Source organism: Aythya ferina (genome assembly GCF_964211825.1).
Source record: "Aythya ferina genome assembly, chromosome: 21".
In the NCBI taxonomy this organism is placed as follows: domain Eukaryota; kingdom Metazoa; phylum Chordata; class Aves; order Anseriformes; family Anatidae; genus Aythya; species Aythya ferina.
In genome coordinates, this window is record NC_140319.1 from 3,054,871 (window position 1) to 3,076,569 (window position 21,699).

Genomic DNA, 21,699 nt, shown 5'->3' on the forward strand with positions numbered 1-21,699 from the left:
AGTAAAAACAAAGAGCACAGTATTTAAGTTCCATGTATGTGTTGTAAAGTTAATCTTTTCTCAAGTAAAGAAACATTTCCTATTGTAACTTCGTTGTTCAGGAATATTTTTGATTTTACCATCAGCTTTTCTCAGAATCTTTATGGAACAAGTTTTATCATTACTTAAAACTTTTTGGCAGCAGCTATCTTCACTGCTGTCAGGACGTTTTCATTGTTGAGCAGTACAGGAAACCAAACACTGATAACTACAAATATTTTCGGCACTAGTATTTAGGGGAAAGGAAACCCCACATGAATGTAACAGTAGGTGCTCAATCCTTACCATTGGTTTTTGTTGGGATGGACCTGGAATTGCTACACCACTACTTTTATTAACAGCTTTCTTCGTCAACTGTACATACACTTTTCCATGATCTTTTGAAACAAGACAGTGGTAGAGATCATCATACTTGACTTCTAGGAAGATGGCATCACGGTCTGTGTAGTCACCATTCTTGAGGAAATAAACAGCCTTAGATGAAATGAGAACACAATACTTCTCTGTGTTCTCCACTGCTATGAAGCTGCAAAAAAAAAAAAAAAAGGAAAAAATAAACCACAAAAACAACCCCAAGAAATGAATCACATGAAGCTAAAAATACTGAGCTGTAATAAATGTCTTAACCTGTTGTGTTCAGTGACCTTTAGAAGTCTTTCAGAAAAATTAATAGCATAACATGTACAATTCATTTGTATTTAATTTAAACTGTTCTAGAAGGCAAGCTGGTGAGTACCCCCTCAGCTGAAAAAGATCATGCTGTAAATCAAATATTAGCACTAAATGCCTGGCTTCTAGCTTTGGACATTAAAAGGGTATATAAAAATATCCTTTAACAAGACTTAGGAAGATTAATTTCCTTGCACTGGCAGTTTTACACTGAAGTTTAATTGTAACTCAGTTCCATTACTGATACGTGAAAAAGGTGTGCAGGTATTTATGACAAAAGCATTATCCTTTTACATGTTATAAACCTACTGTAGTTCCTTTTACCACACACTTACCTTGCCTTTAAAAACAAACAAACAAAAAAGTTTAACCTGCTGCTTGGACCAGTAGCTAGAAAAGAGAAATTAGCTGTTTAACACTGGGGTGAAAGGTTAAGCAGCAAGCAGGTTTCCCCAGAGAGATTAGTCCAAGTGATGAATAGGGGAGGTAGAAAAGAGTGAATTAAGAAGATTGAGAATTACGATGGCTGGAAAGGTTGATGTGTAAAATATAGCTGTAAGGAATGCTGAAGTGGAATAGATACTTCACACGCAAACTCTTCTCCCCCACTTTTGATTTACTCCTGAAATGAACCTCATTAGTGATTTTTTTTTAAATGCTGAAAATTTCAGAAAATTATATATAGAATATACAACATTACCAGGAAAGAGTGCTAAACAGGGTAATAATGCTCTGTCAGCAACTCACGACAGTAGAAGTATCTGTAGAACTAAGATTCTCTTGCTGTCAAATAGGTTCAAAATTACTATTTTCCGAACAGTTGCTTGTATAAATCTGTCTGCTTTTGCCCTATATTATGCAGAACACTCCACTGTTTTTGAAAACACTGAAGATTTTCAGTTTTAAGAGCTTTTGATAGACAGAAAAGCTTACCGTCTCTAATGACCAATTCCAGAACTACTGTCTGTTTTGCCATATTTCAAAAGCTCAGATCATGGTTCCTTTTTGTAGTATAGAATAATAACGCCAGTAATTTTCTATTGATGCTTCTCTGAAAGATGCCATTCCGTGCTGAACTTGTCTTTTCCCTGCCCTATGTATTATAGTCACATCAGCTGACAAATGCTTTTGCTTCCATGAAATTGAAGAAGACGTACATGCTCATCTGTTAACAGATTAAATTTTCATTTAAGTGCTGTGAAGAGTAGCATGATATGACTATGGTATGATAGCAATTGGGTTCCTTTAAGTAAAAGGAGCAGAAACACTCATTTTTGTCCACTTTAAAACAAAAACCCTAGGCAAAAGTGTTCACACATCGACTGAAAAGATGTTTTCCTCAGTTTTCCTTCAAAGTTCAAACACCTCAGGATAAGGTTTTCTCTTTGAAATAAGTATGAAGGAGAGTGATTTTTTTTTAAGAAGTAGCACAGAAATCTTCATTTTAAAATATAGTCGCATTATAGCCTGCAGAATAGTCTTGTTCCTTTGAATAGGCACATAAAAGCAAGTCCACTATTTTATGCAAATCCTAGCTTTGACTTGGGTTGAACTTCCACTGGAAGCAAAACCAGAGCAAACTTACTGGCACACTGGGAAAGAAAATTCAAAGAAAGTTTATCAGAAATTCCTAACGTTCTGTCACTGTTCTTCACAATTGTCCAAGTGAAGTTGAGAAATTTTAGTTTTTGTATATCCACAAAAGCAGACCAGCTGTTTTTTCCTCATGTATGCCATTACAGTCCTCTATATGGGGACCTCCATGGAGAGAGCTGAAGCACCAAAAGCTACTATAAAGTTCAGTGCACACAACTGGGAAACCAGACTACAGGTTTGTATTTTTTCCATAAGAACAGATTATCTCTCAGATTTTTCATACAAGATTTTTACTGCCGTCATGTATATATTTTGAGGAATGGAAATAGAGGACACATTTTATGGCGAAGCACTGAAACATTAGCTAATTTGTAGTTCAAGCTCTACATTTTGTTCTAAGTTTGAGTCATGCATCATTACCCATTTTCTTTTGCCAACTATTATTTTCTTCTCTATGCCTAGCTCTCAAAATGAGTATTTAACCTTTTAAGATACTACTTCAAGATAATACTTTAGTTGACTGTTTTTTTTTTTTTTTTAAACATGCTTCTACACTATTAAAAAAATCTCAAATTAATAAAATGAAAGATTAAATGAAACATGATCCAGTAGAACAAAGCAGAAGCAACCAGATCTCTGGAGAATTTGTGGGTTTTTAACAACATCAGGAAGTAATTACACAATATTTTCCAGAAGTGAAACAGTGAGCCTAACTGGAAAAAAATGTGGAAACATTTAGTTAGAACAGTAGAGCAAGGTATTAAACCCCCTTTTATGGATTTAACTCTGAAGGAAAATATGCAAATAATCAGGTCTTTAAATGTGTTTCTGATTATGATACTGGGATAAAAGTCAGAGGCATAATTTTGTACTTACTTTCCATGACAAGAAACACTGTTTTCTTGTTGAATGATGTTCTTAATGGTGAAAGTCACAGTGATTGAACAGTGTGACTCAATGACAAACGCACAGAGATCTGCTTACAGGGTATACTTGCGAAAAGTTGATGCTAAAATATTTTTTTTGTCACAAATTGCTTTCTTTTGATTCTCCTCACTTAAGAGTCAGGCTGGATATGCCATTTAGATTCTTTATGTAAGATTAAAATAGTAAGAGTGCAAGATCACAAGGCCACAAGCAAGTGGCAAACTACAAACTCTTTGTTACAGGCAGCTGGAAGTAACCTGGCTTTTAGTACCAGATCATTGATGCTGGTGGAGTTAGGACAGACTGCTGAATGGGTAACGCCCTCTGCAAGCTTCACCACATACTTTACTTTTTTTCTTGAGGCACTGAAAACAATTCTAACTACTTTGTCTTGACACATGCTCTGTTGGATAATAGGTGCAAAACGCAGTATTATATGAAATACCGAAAACAGCTATTCAGGTAACTGTGGTAGAGAAGGATCTGGTTAAATAATGAATTACACCTTGAGACCCTAACCCAGCAAACTGACATGTCCTGTAGAAACCAATGTAGAGATATCTTTCTGTGCTTTTATTCAATACACATTTTTATTTTTATTTTTTATACTTTCAACCCTGACCACCAGTAGAACATCACCTGCTGTTTTCACTTGCTTTCATGCACCTATAGCCAAGGCATTCAAGCATATATGCAAAACTGATGGCACATCTTTTACTCATTCAGATCATTTAGCATAGGCTTTTCTGGAAAAATAAATACATAAATATATATATATAGTGCAGGTTATTCTGCTCATTAACTGTTAACACTCTTAGTTCAGGAATAACATTTACTACAAGCATCCAAGTTAGCTTCTCTCATATCTAAACCAGAGCCACCTGAGACTGTACACAAGTAACAGGTCAGTGTGATTCACCTACTGCTATTATGGAGCCACTAGCCACTCTTCTAGGCCTTCGACTGTGAGAAATAGCACACAGAGGCAGATAAAGGAACAGATACTAGTTCTGCCTGTATGGATGTGCTTCTGTTACACAGGAAGAGGAGTACACATTCTGGCAACACAGATCTATTTATGCACAGGAAAGGCTGAGCATGCATTGAACATGCACGTTAAATGGCAGTTAGCAGCAGATGAAGCATGGACCCCAGTGGCACCTGCTATGACATTTGTCTATAGCCAGTGGACAGGCCATTGTGTAAGTCATCAGATGGCTAGTACTGTGCTGCTAATTAGTACCAGGAGAAAACAAATTACACGTATGTGCACGCACGCGTGTGAAATCATTTTTGTTTCTCTTTCCCAAAGACACAAAGATAGAGTGGTAGCAAGTGGAACTACTTAGAGTAACTGTGTCAGTACTTACAACTCATCTTGGATGTTGTCAGTCAGTTTGAACAGCTGTTCTTGTCCTTCCGCTTGACTTTTTATATAGCGGGGCAAGAGCCCTTGGGGTCCTCTGCAGCAGCGTGGCTTTCTCACTCTCACCACTTGTGTCCTACATGCAAAATAGGTGCAGAAAAATGACTTATTGCAACAGCAGGGCTTTTCCTTCTACTTAAACCTGTCAGCACACGAGAGTTTTATTTATTTTGAAATACGAGGTGTGATAAAGCCTTTAAAAATACAAGGTCTTCACAAATACAGCATGTGGATTCTGTAATGTTTGGCCTTGAAGACACAATATCTATTCATATGGCTTTTCATTTCAAAGAAATCTTTCCCAGTTTTCTCCTACAGTTAAGGGGCAGTGAGCTCAATGAAGAAGCAATATAAACTGAGTATATGGTTTGCAAGTCTTTGATCTATTTATCAGCAGAATTCCATTGATTTGACAGTTTCTTCTCAATTCTCTACAGACTGCATTGACCTAGACGGCGCTCCCACTAACAGACAGTTGCCCGTAGTTAAAAATTGCAGGTTTATAGAAATAGGAACATGCAGTAAAGTTAAATGAAAAATCTACAATTAGAATCTCTGAGCAAGGCTTAGTATACTTCACCCTTCTTGAGTAGCTATTAAAAATGAAAGTAATACAAAGACACACATGGCTTAAGAGACATCAGAGGTTGATACTGGCCACAGTGCTAAAGAACTGCAGGGTAGGTTCCTCCCCTAGCAGTATTTTGTTAAAAAATAATATTCTGAATTCCTTTAAGCTTTTGGAACGCCCTACCCCTGAAGAATTGTGTTACAGGCTGCGCAGCCTTGCTTTATTCTCTGTCCTTTCCCAATAGCATCACTCTGGGACTGGTGCATGGTTTTTCATACCTCCCAAGCTACTGCTGTTACTAGCTTTTCAAGCCAAATGCACCATTTTTGATTAGTGCACTCTACTTCCCATCTTGATACTTTCTAAAGACCCTGTACAATGAACTGCTTCTATCCTTTTTGATCAAAAGAAAGGAGGAAAAAATCCCACGTAACAACGGCTTTTCTTTATAAGCTGCTTGGCAATAGCACACAAGAGTACTTGCCTTCGAAGCTTTGCTTTCTGCAGATGTTTTCTCTGGAGCCCTGTTTCTTTGTTACCTTTCCCCTTCAGCAGTCCTGTCCAAGACTCGTAACACATGCACACTTAAAATTTGGTTTTCTTCCAGTCTTTGACACCCATGCCCTTTAATCGTGACAGACAATTTTTTGCCCCTTCCCTTCTTGGCTTCAGTGAATACTGTTGGAATAGTCCAGTATTTACCTGTCCTGCTTAACTGCTTCAGGTTTTGGTAAAACATTAATTAATTAATTAATTACAGAGGCTTCTAAGCAAAAAAATGCCAATACGAAAATTCAGTTTGCTTCATGGAGGTACTTTGTTTCCCTCATTTGCAAAAAAGAAGTTTAATGCCTTAAAACTGTATTCTTCCATGGGTAGCAGTTATCTGAACCAGAATAACCAAAACACTAGATGAACAGATGACTTCCACAACCTATATATGACTAAACTATTCCTCTGAATAACGGCTGTATACAGTTGTTAGAACTTCCCCATTAACTACTATCACTTGGGAACAAATCACCTCTTCAGCCCCTTAGATCTTCTAGATAAAAATAGGATTCATCTGTAGTGGGCACAGTTGCATGGTAGTATTGCTATAGTTTTGAACCTACGTAAGAGGTGAATAAATCAGTGCCTCTTTTTACATATTCTTACAAATTAGTAAACAAAGTGTGTGCATGCCTTCATGAAATGGAAAACGTTATGTCGAAGTTCCAAATAAACTAAAAAGTTCCAACCAGCGTGATACTCGCATCTTGCTACTTGTCCTACTTCCTCACTTCCAAAAGCAGGAAAATGACAGAATTTTACTTGTCCAAGCAGCCCCAACTGGCTTTTAAACCTCTCTATAGCACCTGTAGCTTCTATTGACAAGTTTAAAGAGACAATGTCTGAATCTTGATGTATGCTTTTTAACTCACTATGGGCCAATCATTAATTTTTCACTTAGACACTTTCTTTCCCCATTATACATTCAGGAAAGTTAGATAATGGAGCATTCAACCATCCACATGGGAATGCGAAACAACACTGCATAATGGTTTTTATATTAACTGTCTTTTAGATAAACAGTCAGCTGTGCTACTTTCTCTAATACCATGGTACCATGGGAAGGGGTACCTGAAACACTGTATGCACCAATCTTGCAAAAATGAGGAAGGAACGGGTCTTTTAATCAGATCTATTCTGTAGCAGCCAGGATATCAGTGAACGCTTGTTTCTAATGTCTGGCTTAGAAGCAGATCAGACAGACCCAGCAGAAGTACTAGTTAGTTACCACAGTGAATTTCCATAAGACTTGGCAATTTATAGTTGTAGGTTTGGTGTTTTTTTTGTGGGGTTATTTTTTAACAGAAGAAGTATTAAGAAATACAGTGTTTACTGTCTCTACTGCTACTTCACAATAAAAATGTTCATCCTGGTGAAAAAAGTTAATTCTCATCTTGGTGATAAGAAGGCCAGCTGCTTTTCAACGAAGTGTCACTAGTGCTACCATAAATTGCATTGATTTAGTCCATCAGCCCCTTGGCAAACTGGTCTGTTTGGTCTGGACAGCTAACAGCATTCCACAGAACTTGATTTTTTTTTTTTCTAATCTAAAAATTTGTTCTACACTCTCAAGTTACATTTTGTAAATAATAAGCAACACTGATGAAATGCAAAAAGTGAAGATTTGTAAAGCAGAATGACCGGTGGTGTGCCCACATCTGTATTGCATTAAACATGCACTCAACAGATTTGCTGATTCTTTTTTAATAAGCTCACAAAAGGCAATACAAGACAGAAATGCCCTCATGTCTACTAGACACAGCAGGGAAGAGTGCTCCTGAATGGAGACACAAAGGGATTGGAAATGGTGTCAGAAGGTTGAGGCACACACTACAGTTCTTCACTGTTCAGACAAAGCTGAACGCTGGAGCATCTCATTTCAGATGGCTGTACATCCACTAAAAACAGTTAGCAGTGTTAATTGATTGGCTTTTGCTTAATGGTTCACAGGATTCCTGTGATTCAGTTGACCAGTTTTGAGCCAGAATTTTTTAAATTAAAACAGATCACAGACTAGTTGTGTAAGGAAGTTGTTCATATTTTACTGATGAGAATTATTTACCAACTTAGATCTAAAAAAGTTCTACAACAGAAATAACATGCTTTAGGGAATTACTTTTTATCCTTTCTCCTTCACTATGGCTTTCGCTCTTAGGGTATCTGAGGTGCACAGCACTGTTCTCAAAACTGTTACTCATCTTTGACTGTCCTCTGGACCTAAACATTTCATTGAAGTGTAACTAGGTTGCTTTGTAAAGACAAACAAACAAAAATATCAGAAGGTAACAAAATGTTTATCAACAGATTATAGTCTGTGAAAACAAAATATCACACTTCTAAAATTATATGCAAAAAGGCACCAACTTTTGCTATTACACCCTTCAGTTTCCTTAGTACTAACACCCAAATTATTACTCAGAATACTCCAACTTTACCTGCAATCAAAAAAGCAACAGGAAAAAAGAAAAAAAAACTGTGACCAACATAGCGATCGCTACGACTTTTCACTTAGGATGTGGACCTGTACAATTTAATATCTGCTGTCCTGGTAACAGAGTAGGAGTGGCAACTACGAACCCATTTAAAAAGGCAACCTGAGCCACATTTAACGTGCATACAGATTTTGATCCATAATCAGAAGAGCACGAGGACACCCAAAACCCAATGCAAACAACAGCTCTAAGTGCAAAGAGACGCGATTGTGGCATTATGAAAACAGCATTGAATAGAAAAGGCTCTTCACAGACACTTCAGCTGCTGTACTGACTGACTGTCACCTATGCTAACCCTATGTAAGTCCATTCTTGTTGACAAACACCGGTGTGCAGATCAGCAGTGTAAGCCTCCAACAAGGTCTCTCCCTCTAGCCACAGGGCTCTCCCACACTTTCTAATAATTTTCTTCAGCTAGACACAGTTCTTGCTGCCAAAAACTTCCAGCCATTAACATCAATGTTCATAAAGGTAACCAGTCTTACAGCGTCGTCATTCTAACCCATTTAAAGCAATAAACTTACTGGTTCTGGTATAGCTCAAATTCTGTCTTTGCTTCCATTTTAAGTGGCAGGTAGTATAAGCCTATGAATTCAATTGCTGCTGGTACTTTGGAGAAATAATGCTAAATCTGTTACCTATGTGGTTCTGGAAAAAGTCTGCTTCACAAATACAGTGACTGCTTTGTCCGAGGAGGTTTTAGTCCATTTCAGACACTGAAAAGAGACTTAATCTGGTAAGTTAAAGGAGGAATAGTCTTGCATCTTTTATTATAAAATATGCAGTAACTTAAGTACTTGCCACATTTGTTCAAGACAATTGTACCTGCAGCCCTTCAGTAAGTATCATCACCCCATGCATGATGCATCCCCACAAAATGCAGAATGAAGGCAGCACTTGTCTGTCTTACAAATCCATGATTGGAGAGTACAGCATAAAGCATAAGAAGTCCCAGAATCAATTAAGAATGACCTCAAAATTCAACAATCACAATCGAATTACAGATGATGCTCTCATAGCACAGGAATATAAGAATAATAAACAAAAGCAAATATATGCCATTTCTGGTAAGGCCTGTTACTTCCTATCACGCTTTTGCAAAATAGTAAAAATCCACCATTTCCATGACTCCTTACTGATATACTTACATGTACTTTGTTTCAAATATTGCACCGTGGCAATAAGCAGGAATGTACTCCACATTTACTGAGCATAAAGGAGCAGAGAGTTGTTAACCACATGTTCTCTGCATCTGAGAACGCAAACATTACATGACTTGGGCCCAGCTTCAGAGAACTTTATGACAATTACATGGGTTCGTTGTGACTGTACTGGCAAATGGTAACTACTATCTCCTACTCATAAATAAGGCGCCCACTTCCCTGTGTTGGGCTTATGATTTCTTGGAAAAATCTGCCACCTGCAACCCAGAGAGTTGGCACAGATCTGTGATGGCGTTCATTCACCAACTGGGACACGGATACTTTTAAGGTGTGTTACAAATATGCACGCAGTACAGTCTGAGTACAGGATTTGGCATTAGAATATCTGTTAGATGCAAGAATGTGTAAAATCATGAGCCAGACAGCTCCCTGCTGACTGCATATCTGAGGAAGCTTATATGCACCGTTTATTCCAGCAAATACATGGAATATATTGTACTTGTTAAACGTGTTCCCAAAATGCTAGTTTCAGGCAGAAACATGCAAATAAATGGTGCCTAGGGTTAAAACCTCCCACTTACAGTCAAATCCCTCCTCTTTTGAGGGATCTACCAGCTCAGATACTGAAGACCTTTATCTGACCCAATATGCTTTTCAGAGAGCTGCAGCATGCTGAAGAAGTAACTGTTTATCATGTAGGCTGTTCCTGCCAACTTCTCTGAGATAGAGCTATTTTCTCCCCTCCCCCCTTTCTTTTGTGTACGACATCAAACCAAAACTGAATACTATTCATTGGGATTATGATTACATACAACCTCTTCAGGCTCCAAGTTCAAAAGGAAGTGAGAAGAAATTAAGACATCAAGAATCACTTCCTTATAAACGGGGAGCAGCAGATACACTCACCAAAATGACACATTATTGAAACATCCATGTTAGAAATCCACGAGCTGCATATGTAATTTACATGTGCTTGTATACTGGACAACTGCATGGCACTTACTGCAGTTGTGCATCGACCACTGTTCAACCTTTGGTACTTCTCCACCTCTGACTACATAACAGTGTGACAAACTTAATACTTTTTCAAGCACTTCGATATCATCCACCTTAACAAATGAAAAAAAAGGTAACATTGCATTCTCAGTTTCCAATTTAACATAGGCTCTTCCTGTACTGATTGCAGAACGGTATTACTAGAGTTTCACCTTGAAGTTTCCTGTCTCACCAAGGTGTTGATGAATGCTCCCATACAAAAGATGCAGTTTTTAGCAGGGCTTTCTTGCAAACACCTCATCTGAACAAGAGCTGAACTTGCCTCACTTAAGAAATGATAACATATTGTTTGTACTGCCATTTTTTTGGGAAAGCCTCTTTCAGGGAGAAAGCAAACCACTGGCTCCTGCTCAACATTAACCTGCTAGTTGTGCATGAAGGACTACGTGAAAAAAAGTACGTTGGCCCTGTGCATTTTCTCTTCATACCCTCCTTCGTATACTTTTCAGTCAGTACAACTGGTGTTGCAACAGGAACGGCAAAGAACTGCTAGAACAAACTTCACTATGTGATAAAGCTCCTCAGAAAGTTTGTTTTGATCTTTAAAGTTAAGAGTTGCAAGAATAATTCAAATCAACTGGCTGGTGCTCACAAAACTGATAAAGAGCGTTCCACATGTTAACAGCAACATTAGGTGAAAAAATTATCTATAAAAATACCAACCCCATGCTAAATGAGGTGACATCAAGGCAATAAATAGCTCCATCTGTATGAAAGAGTTTGTATAACAACCCAGAAGACATCTCTGAACACAAAAGTAACTAACTCCATGGATAAAGTACTGAAAAAAAGCGGGTTGGACTTTTTTTTAAAGGATCAGTTTTACATATTTTTCTCAGATCACTTTATAAATCTGCTGCACATTAGAAATCGGACACATATGTATTTTTTCCAAGTAAAGAAAGTTGAAAGTTTACATTTTTAATAGCAATGTGACTATTTCTGAATGGCAGCAGTATATATTACATGCAGTGTGAGAGGGTTAAACAGGACAGCCTCAACTCTTTATAAACTTTTGCCCTCTGGATATGTACTCATTGGCTGCTGTACAAGACTTGAGCTGTATTACACGCCTTAACGATATGGTTCAACTGTCGGTCAGGCTCGGGGCCTGGCAATAGGCCAGACCGCAATCAATGGGACACAAACCTCCCCCTTTCAGATCATCACGAAGGCTCATATTATCTCCTTTTTGTCGTGCTGGTTAAATTTATGGAGCAGAACCCCGAAGCTGCATTCCTTGGCTTGGGCCGGCCCACGCGGGCCTCCCTTTGTTTGGTACTGTAAGCGAGGCGTGCTTTGGAGGATTGCAGGGTTGTTAGTTCAGGCACTGACTGTTTGCTCATGACTGAAATGAAAAGAGTTCAGTGGAAGGGCAAAAGGACAGCACAAGTGTAAAACCCTATCCCAGCAGGCCCTGGGCTCCCATATACAGACTCTGGACTAGTACTGAACATAAAACCTCACTATTAATGACAAAGGAAAAAAAGGCTGTCTAGTAGCAGGTAAACAGGCTAAGAGTATGTTAGCACATACCTTGTCGCAAGGTCACTTGCTTTCAAGTAAGCCTGTAATTACCACATAACTATGAACCTAAACTAATCTGGCTTAAAATACTGCCTAGAAACAGTATGAATTTTACAGCCATGCTGCATCTTCAATTTGAAAATAAAACCTGTCAGTGCAAGCAGCACTACCTGTCCATTGGCATTTTCTAATATTTCTATCATTCTAAACTTACCTCTGAGAACCTGCTGCCATGGTATTTGTGCTTGGTAGGAATTAGTAGGAAGTAATTCTTATAGCACACAATACTACTGGAAGTGCAGATGTAGAGAAGACTTTCACTTTGTACATAACAGGTATTTCCTACGTCTTCATGTTTGGTCTTGGAATTGGAAAAGTCTACCTTTGAATATACTCTCCCCTCAAAGCTTTATTATTGTGGTAATTAAATGACACTTGATACAGGACATGAAATGAAGGATGTAAAGAAACCTTTAAAGTAATGCAAGGCAAAATCATTTGGAGTGAAAGTGAATGGAAGGACAACCTGAAAGATAGTATCCCAAATACATCCAACAGGAACAAAAACATACGTGGAAAACCACAATGACTCTTACTGATTATGGGTATAATAAAAGCTATCCATGTACTGAAAATATCTGTGCTTACCTTCAGCAGTACCAGACCAGTAAAAACTTATTCCCAGAAAGCTGCCCTGGATGTGCTGTACCAGACTTCACCCTTCTGGCACAACCAGCAGGTATTTCAGGACACGAGGTCATAAAGCCACTGCGTTGGCGAGCAGTTCGTGCCATTTGTGCTTTAGTAAATAAACAAATGCTATATTCCAATTGCATTAACACCAGTTTCATCTTTTCTACTATTTTTATTAACTGAAAATACTCATAACATGTCCAAAAGACATTATAAAAACCCAGAGAATGTGCATTAAATGTTTTCAATTCTGGGGATCGAGTCCGACTGGTTTAATGCAGTCTGATGATTTGTCCTGATGCATTCCAAGAGACGCGTCTGTTTTGAATAAAGTTTTTGTCCATTTCTGGTGCATATATGGCTTTTAACATCCCACCTAATTCTAAGCAAGTAGATCTGTGAATGGAAATTGTGAGTACTTTATTGCCTGGTCTTTGTAGACTTTTTAGCTTGTTCTGCTGATACTAACACATGAATTTTTTTTCAAAGCCTCTCCATTTCCATTTGAGGAGGTACTTTTGCACAGATTTGCATCCTTGCAGACTAGTTAAGTCTACAGCTCTGCATAATAGTTTAAAATCAGTAACTATTGCCTAGAACACACTGAAACAGTGGTATCATTTAGCAGAGGGCTTTCTGAATAAGGCAGGATCTAAAAAAACACAGGAATGCCAGAAAATAGGAAACATACAACACAGTTAAGTGTTCCTTTTACTTTTTGGTGTTGTTCAAAAACATCTGCTGAAACATAATATAATTGGGCAAAATATGGAGGCTGTAGAAATGTAAGTATTTCTAAGGAAGTAATTTTTTGTCCCTGTCTACATGAATTCCTTTCAGTGTATATCTTTGCATGCAATTAGTTTAAAATCCTGTGGAAATTTAGTTAATAACTAGATACTATGAAGTGGACACACACTATAGGAATTTCATTTTGTAGACTGAATCCAGTCCTCTTAACTGCCACTTAAAGCGTAAGTGGTAGAATAAATCTGTGGTAAATCCAGCAAGGGATTTATCAGCTCTTTTCAGAAGAAGATTTGTAAAATTGCTTACATTTCTGATGGACTACACCAGGCCTACATGACAGTACCTGAGATATAACCTAAACTGGTAAACGTACCTGTTGTAAAAGTCTGCCTGTCCCGAAGAGAAGGGTAAAAGGACATCGTGTACCCATTATGTTGATTTTTAGCTGTCTCTTTTTCCTACCAGACTGGTTTAATACAATATAATGATTTTTCCTCGCAAATGCGTACATTTTCAAAACCAGTTATTGTACTCAGTTCAATGAAGCTTAATCAGGTTCCTGTTCTGATCCCAGCCACAGGAACAGTCTTTTGTTTAAGGCAAAAGCTATGTACTCCACTCAGTGCCGGACTGTTCGACCAACGATGGACACATACTTGCCCCTAACTGTAACTTACAAGGTGCTAGCCAATCTTTTGGCTTTGTGGGGACTATCATGATAAGAACTTTGTATTCATTTATCTTTTGGAACTGTGTGTTGGTAACCATGAACAGACATCTGAAAAGCAAAACACAATTTCACATTTTATGCTCTGTTATCTACACAGCACTATTCACTTTAATGTTTTCTACTTTCATTCACGTGTTCTCCTCTCGCAACATTCCTTTCTTGTGCTTCTGTCCCTTTCTGTCCCTTAGCCAACTGCATGTATGCAGTCAGGGTATCTTTCTGTCCTTAAATGTCAAGTTAAACACTGACATTTTAGTGGAAAAATATTTCTTACTTAAAAAAAAAAGAGACACTGGTCTTAAGAGTTACAGTTCTGGCACCCATAAAGTCTTCCTTTTTAATGTTAACGGAAGTGTTACCGGTGGTGAAGCCAGTGACCGCACGGTTTTCTTTAAAGCAATCTTTCACTCAGTTTTAAGAATAGGAATACATTCTGTCATGGCAGAGCAGAAGGCTTTAAACAGAGGGAAGTTACACAATTCTTAAGTAAAGGTTAGCACTCCCTACTGGAATGTAAAGCATCTAGAACTCTGCAAATACATAGGGTACACAAAAATCAGAAGTGAAATGCAAATAGGAGGTCTAGTGAACAGCCTCAGCAACTGTAACCTCCAGTCTGAAGAAGTGTCCTTTTAAAAATAGGTAAGATGTTTGCTTTCAAGTTTACCTACCTCAGGTCAGGCCCTGCTGCTCATTCTAGCTTGCAGGCTCCAGAGGCTAATCATGTGTAACAGATGCTGAATGTGAGACCTGTACAATTAAACACTGCCTAACACAAGCCCGTAATTGCTTTCCCCAATGCCCCCAAAACCTCCTATTACTAAAAACATTCATATACAGCAGATGTGAAAGTGACCACATCTGTCCAATATTAATGAAGCGTTAGGTAGCTGCCATGCATCCAAACACTGGTTTTTATTCCTTCAGAATAGTTAAATTGGGTCAAGTTCAAAAAAGGGGACAGAGACAACTGCCTGTAAAGACAACTGATTTCACAACTACTCCAAATGCATTTTACATGATACCTAGTAACAAATGTATCTAGCAATACTATTCAGTAGTAAAGGTATTTGCAGCAGTGCATAAAGAGGCATTATAGTTTGGTTTTACAGCTGGTACCAATTTACGTCCATTCATCCCAGTAAAAAGGAAAGGGAGAAGGATATGTTCATGCAGAGTTTGGATTCTCTGCATCATCTGAGCTTCTTTTGGGTGCTAAACAGCTAACAATGCTTTCGGAAAATGAACCGTGTATTGTTCTGGAAATTAACTGCCATTTTTATACATGTGGTTCTAGAATTATAAACCCTACAATACAGTAAGATTAAGCAACCTGCATGTTTTAAAGGTTTCCCCTTCTTTTACTATACCCCATGGATTAAAAAAAACCTGCATGCATCAGAGCTATTTTCTTCAGCCATGCATAGCAAATTCTGCTTTACTGTGCAGAACACGGGCTGTGCTCCCAAGTAATTATTCCTCAGCAATTTGTCCTAGAGGAGAAAGGCAGCCCAGTCTGTCAGTCCTGAAGGAGGGAGCAAAGAAACAGAGGGGAAAAAAAAGCCCCCTGGCCACCCACCAGTCCAGTAACAGCCAGTACATTTCTTACATACAGAAATTCCTGGGTTTCTCTTTACTACCCGTCCTTCCTGGACTCAGACAGAACAAAAAGGCAAAAGAAGGTGTTTGTCACTCTGCAAATTATACTTTTCTTTCTTGAAAAACAAGCTTTAGTATCCAAAGACTGATTTCTTAGTCACTGTATCAGATGTAGAGATACAGAAGCAAAGTGAAATAGGGGGTGCCAGTGTACTCCATCCTCACTTCTCACGGCTTTAGATACTCCAGAAACAGGAGAAACTGAGATGCCCCAATCGCTTGAAATCCTTCAACAGAGCTTTACAGGGAAATAGGTGGAATGAATATCCAAGGCAGTCTTGACAGGATTCCACTTACAGGCAAACACAATTGTTATTTCAGACTTTTCTGACAGAAATCCCCATTAGACACATTCGTTACTCACAACAGTAAGAACTCTTTGAACCAGGCAGAAAGGAATACAGGGCTGTTTTGTGCTCATTCTTAAGGGTAGTCTGATTCAAAAGTGAAGTAACTTTAGGTGCTTAGATGCTGGGTTTGTGTCTTTTTCTAATTAATAAACTAATAGAGCTGAGAAGTGCATTTTCAAGAAAAAAAAAATGAAATTCTGAAGTTCTGAGATAAAAGTATCCATACTGAGCAAGTGTGGGGCTCCAGTCTGAGGAACTACTTCCACCACAAGAAAATCTATAGTCATTCACACAACAAGAGTAGACGTGAAGAACTGAACAGGATCTCCAACAGAACAACAGAAAGTTACCAATGATAAATTTAAAACCTAACAATAATACTGAGCAGGTGAGACTGGTAACAGAAAATAACCAATTAAACAGAAGTGTCTACTGATGCGAAATGTGGGGGTGCAAAACCAGAATTGCTTAACTTCAAGGATCTAGTAAAAGCAGCGTATAAAATTGTATTTGCAGAGGACAAACTAAAAGGTGTTTAAAACTCCAGTGAGGACAGTGAAGTACTAAAGAAGCTGAAGAGGTCAGAAATATGGCAGGAAATGAAATGGATTCAACCTACAAAACTGCAACCCAGTTCATCTAGGGAAAAATAATCCAGAATGCAAATATTAAATGACAAGGAGATATTTGCAAAGCAGTTAAACAAAACAAAAAACTCTTGGGGGAAAACAGCAAGCAGAAAACTGGACATCAATTTGCAATGTGATATGGCAGTAAAACCAGCCAACACTGTTTTGGATGACTTGCAGAGTACAGCTTGTCACTGAGCGGTGATATGACAGTCCTTTTTCACACAATACTGATGGGAACTTACAGACTGGAGGGATTTCAAAGTAGCTCAACAACAGCGATGGAAGGATCTGGACAGACTAACTAAAATTTAAAACTATAAAAAATGTTCAACACCAACTGAAGATGGACAGTAGAGCTAACATGGAGGAAAAGGCAAATGGCTACAGTGATTTCACATGGTGCCACAGGAGAAAAAGGGACAAACTTGCTCAAATAAATTAACAAACTCACCCCCCAAAACAAAACAAGAACAGATCATTTGAGAACACAGTTCATAATAAAGGCCTATTATCCCGCTGGGAAAAAAAAATGGAAAGAGGATATGAAGGAAATCACAGTGCTGGTGTTATTTACAGATCAGACTGATAAATCAGCTCAACTGTACTGTATGAACCATTTCCAGATTTACACAACACAATGCATGCTAGCTGGTAGGTGTAATATCTCTAACTTGTACGAAGTTTTTGTGAAGGGCTTCCCAGGAGAATGTCTACTTCACTGCAGTCCGTACCCATGCACGACTGACAGTATGGTACAGACTCAAAGTCAGATCTAGAACAAGTACAAGGCAGGGAAGGAACCTGGGACACATACAGAGGTGTTAATTCTCAAGCAATATTTACCTTCAGAACTTGAGAACCCTGAGAATATCCTCTTTGCAGTATATTAGCTGGGATGACCTTCCATACAATTACTTAAATATTTTGTACTTCCTCTTTGCAGGGTTACTGGTATTCTTTGGCTCTCGAGTCTACTGCTTTTGTTCTTACAGCCAGAGACACAACTAACAGTGAGATGGACACATGAAGGAGAAAAGTAAATAAAGCCCTACTGCTGGCATTGTGCTGTTGCACTTTGCAACCTCATTGCACATTTCTGAGTGATAGTGTGAGAGGTGGTGAACAATGAATAACCAGAGAGGGCTGCTTCTTTCCAGGTGAAGCATATTTAAAAGAATCAAATATTTATAGAAGAACTTTCTAGGACCATTAACAACTTGCAAATTTCAAACTATTCTTAACTAATGCAGTCTAGTACACTAACAGGATTGATGAGAAATTAGTAGGTCATGAAATAATCTCCTTCCTGTGTACTGAGGACAACACAAACCCTCACATCAGTTCAAAATTAACTAAGACATCTCAAGACTTCTGACCTAGCAGAAGTCTGAGAGAAAGCCATGATGGCAGTTTTGTGCACTACTTGGTAAGTTAGGTACACGTCTAAATATATATTCTCTTAAGATACGCTGCATTAGGAGTTAAAATAAGTTTCTAGGAGAAAGCTTTCCAGGCATATCTATAGACAAAACAGCTTTCCTGTTTTGAACTGGTCTTTAAGACTTTTGGCAGTATATGACAAATATGGAAATAATCAGAACTCTTGCATGTGATACTGCAGTACTTGGAACACATAAAACTCACTCAAAAAAGGTATCAAATCACAGACATTAACTTTTAATAAATTAGATGTATACTGCATTGTCAGCAATTGTTTTCTTTTATCCTCTGCATTAAAATTTAAAGCTATTAAGACAGCTTTATTCATAAATTACAAACATAATACATTATATAATAATAACTTTTAAGATTAGACTTGAGAAAGTCCAGCCTAAAGTCAGATTTTAAAATATTTTCTTGCACTTTAAACACATCACATTTTAAACTACTGCAATAAGCTATAAAGCCATCGTCTGTGTCTCAGCTGTACAAGTTTGGCTCCATGTTCTGTACACAGGGTTCACAGGGCTGTTGCTAGCTGCATGAATCCCAGTACAAATCAATACATTTGAAGCCAAAAGAGACTGATGTGCATGAAGCGTGGTCACTGAGTAACACAAGCTACAGAGTCTCCTTCAGTGTTCTACTAAAATTCAGTGACTTTGCTGGGACCTGCCTTTCAGAACAACCTACAGCCTCAATTCAAATTCCCCATCTCCTGGAAAACTGTTCCAATAATTCAGTAATTAAAGTCAAGCAGCATTATTTCAGGGCTTTTGTTTGTTTTGTGGCTTTGTAGTTGTTGTTTAAATTCAACCATGTGATTATGAATATTGCAAGGGCCTTTAATTTACGGTGATGTACCGTGCCATTTAAATGCAACTGTATTTGTTTCACAAAACTTTTTTTGCATGAATACCTGAAACTTGCACGTAATCTGTCAGTCGAGATAAGGTTAAGATAGTTCTCACCATGCTTATTATTATTCCTACTGTGTTCAGTTCTTCAGAACTACACTTGAGATGAGTTACTGACATAAACTTATTTTCATCAGTTATCTGTTTTTATGTACTTAGTTTGGAAGAGTCTACATGGCCCAGCATACATAAAACAGAGAATTAACAGGAGCCAGCAACTTGGGTTTGGAACACGATGCTATTTTGATTCCAAACCACACATATTTGTATGGTTAACAAATGCAGCAGGGGGATATTGGTACACAGAAGTCCAAAAACGTACAAATCCTTTGTTGTTCTTTTTTATACCCCCGAAAAAAACAATTTGGTTGCTTCATTATATATAAAAAAAAATTTACCAAACAAAACATGGGTGCAAGATTGCTTATAGCTTATGTATCGTCCACCCCCATTATCTATATATTCCCAACCACATTTATCTAAAAAAAAAAAAAAAAAAGTTTTGATCAGATTTTGTTCACTGAAGTGTGGTAAGTGGCAATGCTTTTTTTTTTTTTCTTGTAGCAGGCTGATAAGTTAGACACTTTCACAGTGTATGTAAATGAATGTCATTCACAGTGCTGGTCTACTAGGATAGTATTGCAGAATTCCGTGGAAGCTACAACATGGTTCAGCTCATCTGCCCTAATCTCATAACTGACAGTTAACAAGTTAAAGGGAAATACGCCACACAGGCAAATACAAGCTGGAGATAAGGTTAGCTAGGGGTCCTCCCTTTCCTGTTCCCTGTCTGGTTTATCAGCTGTTGATAACATCACTGCTACTGCTACATAAAGGCTGTGATCAGAGAAATATTTCAAAACATGAATTTTAAGTATATGTGCATCCCGACACAAACGGTAATAACAACACAGGTGAGACAAGTAACAGTATGGCCAGGTGTGTTTCTCCCCACCTTTTAATAAATAAATAAATCTGCACACTTAAAACATTAGGAAACACACAAACAAAACAGTGTTTTCTCAGGGATGCGCTTATAGTTCTCGTGTAATTTTATGTATACATATTTACTCACCAAATTGTAATCCTTGACCTCTTGGCTTTACAAATCGAGCTAAGTACCGAATACATGAGACATACACGTAAACACTGCCGTTTTCACAACAAAGTACACCTAGGTTCGTTCTGTGAAATTTCCTGTATCTCAGTCACACTTCATCAAGCTTATTGTTCCTTACTGAAACACTGATGGTAGGCACCTCAGGATTCTAAGTGTGGCATCATAAAACACAGGAAATGGATAAGCCAAATGGGAAGACAAACTAACCCAATGTTTCACAAACATTTTTCTCTAAGCTTTCTGACAATAAAATCTATTTAGGATTTTCTTTCACTTCAGCATGCAGGATCTTGCATGCATACATCAGAAGGACTTCTTGGCATAGTATTATCATCTAAAGTAAACTCTTGGCCACAAAGAATAGAGAGTCTTCTCTCAGAGCAGGCTTTTAAAACTTTGCCCTTTCCCTCTTCCACACTCACAGTCAGTGCTAATATTCATTTATATTAAAGATAATCATTATTTTGTCAAGACCACATTATGCTATTTACTGAATGCAGGAAGGAGGCCAGTGCACCTGTCCAGATGTGCTGACTCCTACATCCACCCACATACATTCAGGTAAACAAATGAGCATGTGCAAATAAGGGCATATAGCCACACTTTCGGTAAAAAAGAACAATTGTACGAAGTGAAAATTAGAATTTTTATCTAATGCTGCAGTTTAGGAATTCCTATTTTACGTTGCAGCTCTTCTGTGCAAATTTCACTAATACAAGAGCACCAACAGACACCATAGAAAAAAGTTGCCAAGGAAAAAGCAAGTTGATTAAAATGGGCCACATCACTAATAGCACACAGTGTATTTGATTTGATTTGAAAACCATTGTTCCTTTGGGTAAAGGAAGATTCTAGATTTGAAATTGCAGCAGGTATTGTAAGATGCATTTTTACAATATTATTGACTGAAAACAGAAACAGCTTACTGACCTGGGGCCACTTAGGGTGGCGGTGTCCCTCACTGCCTGTGCAGTTTCTGATGCGAAATCCAGAGCTCCAGCCACAGGTTTGGTTACTGTGCCAACCAGGCCTTTCCCAAGGCCTGATATGAAACCACTGACACCGCCTTCGGTTTTCACACCTTCAACTGTTGAAGTTATTACACTTGTCAATCCTCCAATGATACCTAGCGAAGACAAGGACAGCAAAGTAGGCCAGAAGTATTGCCTCTCAAAATGACACAGTTTTGTTCTAGTTGATGTTGTCTGCCTAAGATTTACTGTTAAGCTTGATAAAAACCTGTTGTGCATTACATGTAATACAAAAACTTTTAGAACTAATTAGCTAATAATTTTATACTTTATACGTTAAAATGCATGAAATGTCTGCACACAGACATTACAAACAAATTACATGGATAATATCCCACAGAAAGATTTAACCCATTAAA

At 38.0% G+C, this 21,699-nt stretch overlaps 1 protein-coding gene across 5 annotated transcripts in view; it reads right to left on the bottom strand.

Annotated features, from left to right (window-relative positions):
* Window positions 1–21,699, bottom strand: part of VPS13D (vacuolar protein sorting 13 homolog D) — a 103,797-nt gene that overhangs the window by 2,232 nt on the left and 79,866 nt on the right. For all 5 annotated transcript variants that reach the window (XM_084495205.1, XM_084495203.1, XM_084495202.1 and 2 more), the window contains 3 exons: window positions 21,240–21,435; window positions 4,602–4,733; window positions 325–565 (listed from right to left, as the gene is read on the bottom strand). In XM_084495205.1, the coding sequence (XP_084351331.1) occupies window positions 325–565; window positions 4,602–4,733; window positions 21,240–21,435 (569 nt within the window). The remainder of the gene's footprint in view (window positions 1–324; window positions 566–4,601; window positions 4,734–21,239; window positions 21,436–21,699) is intronic.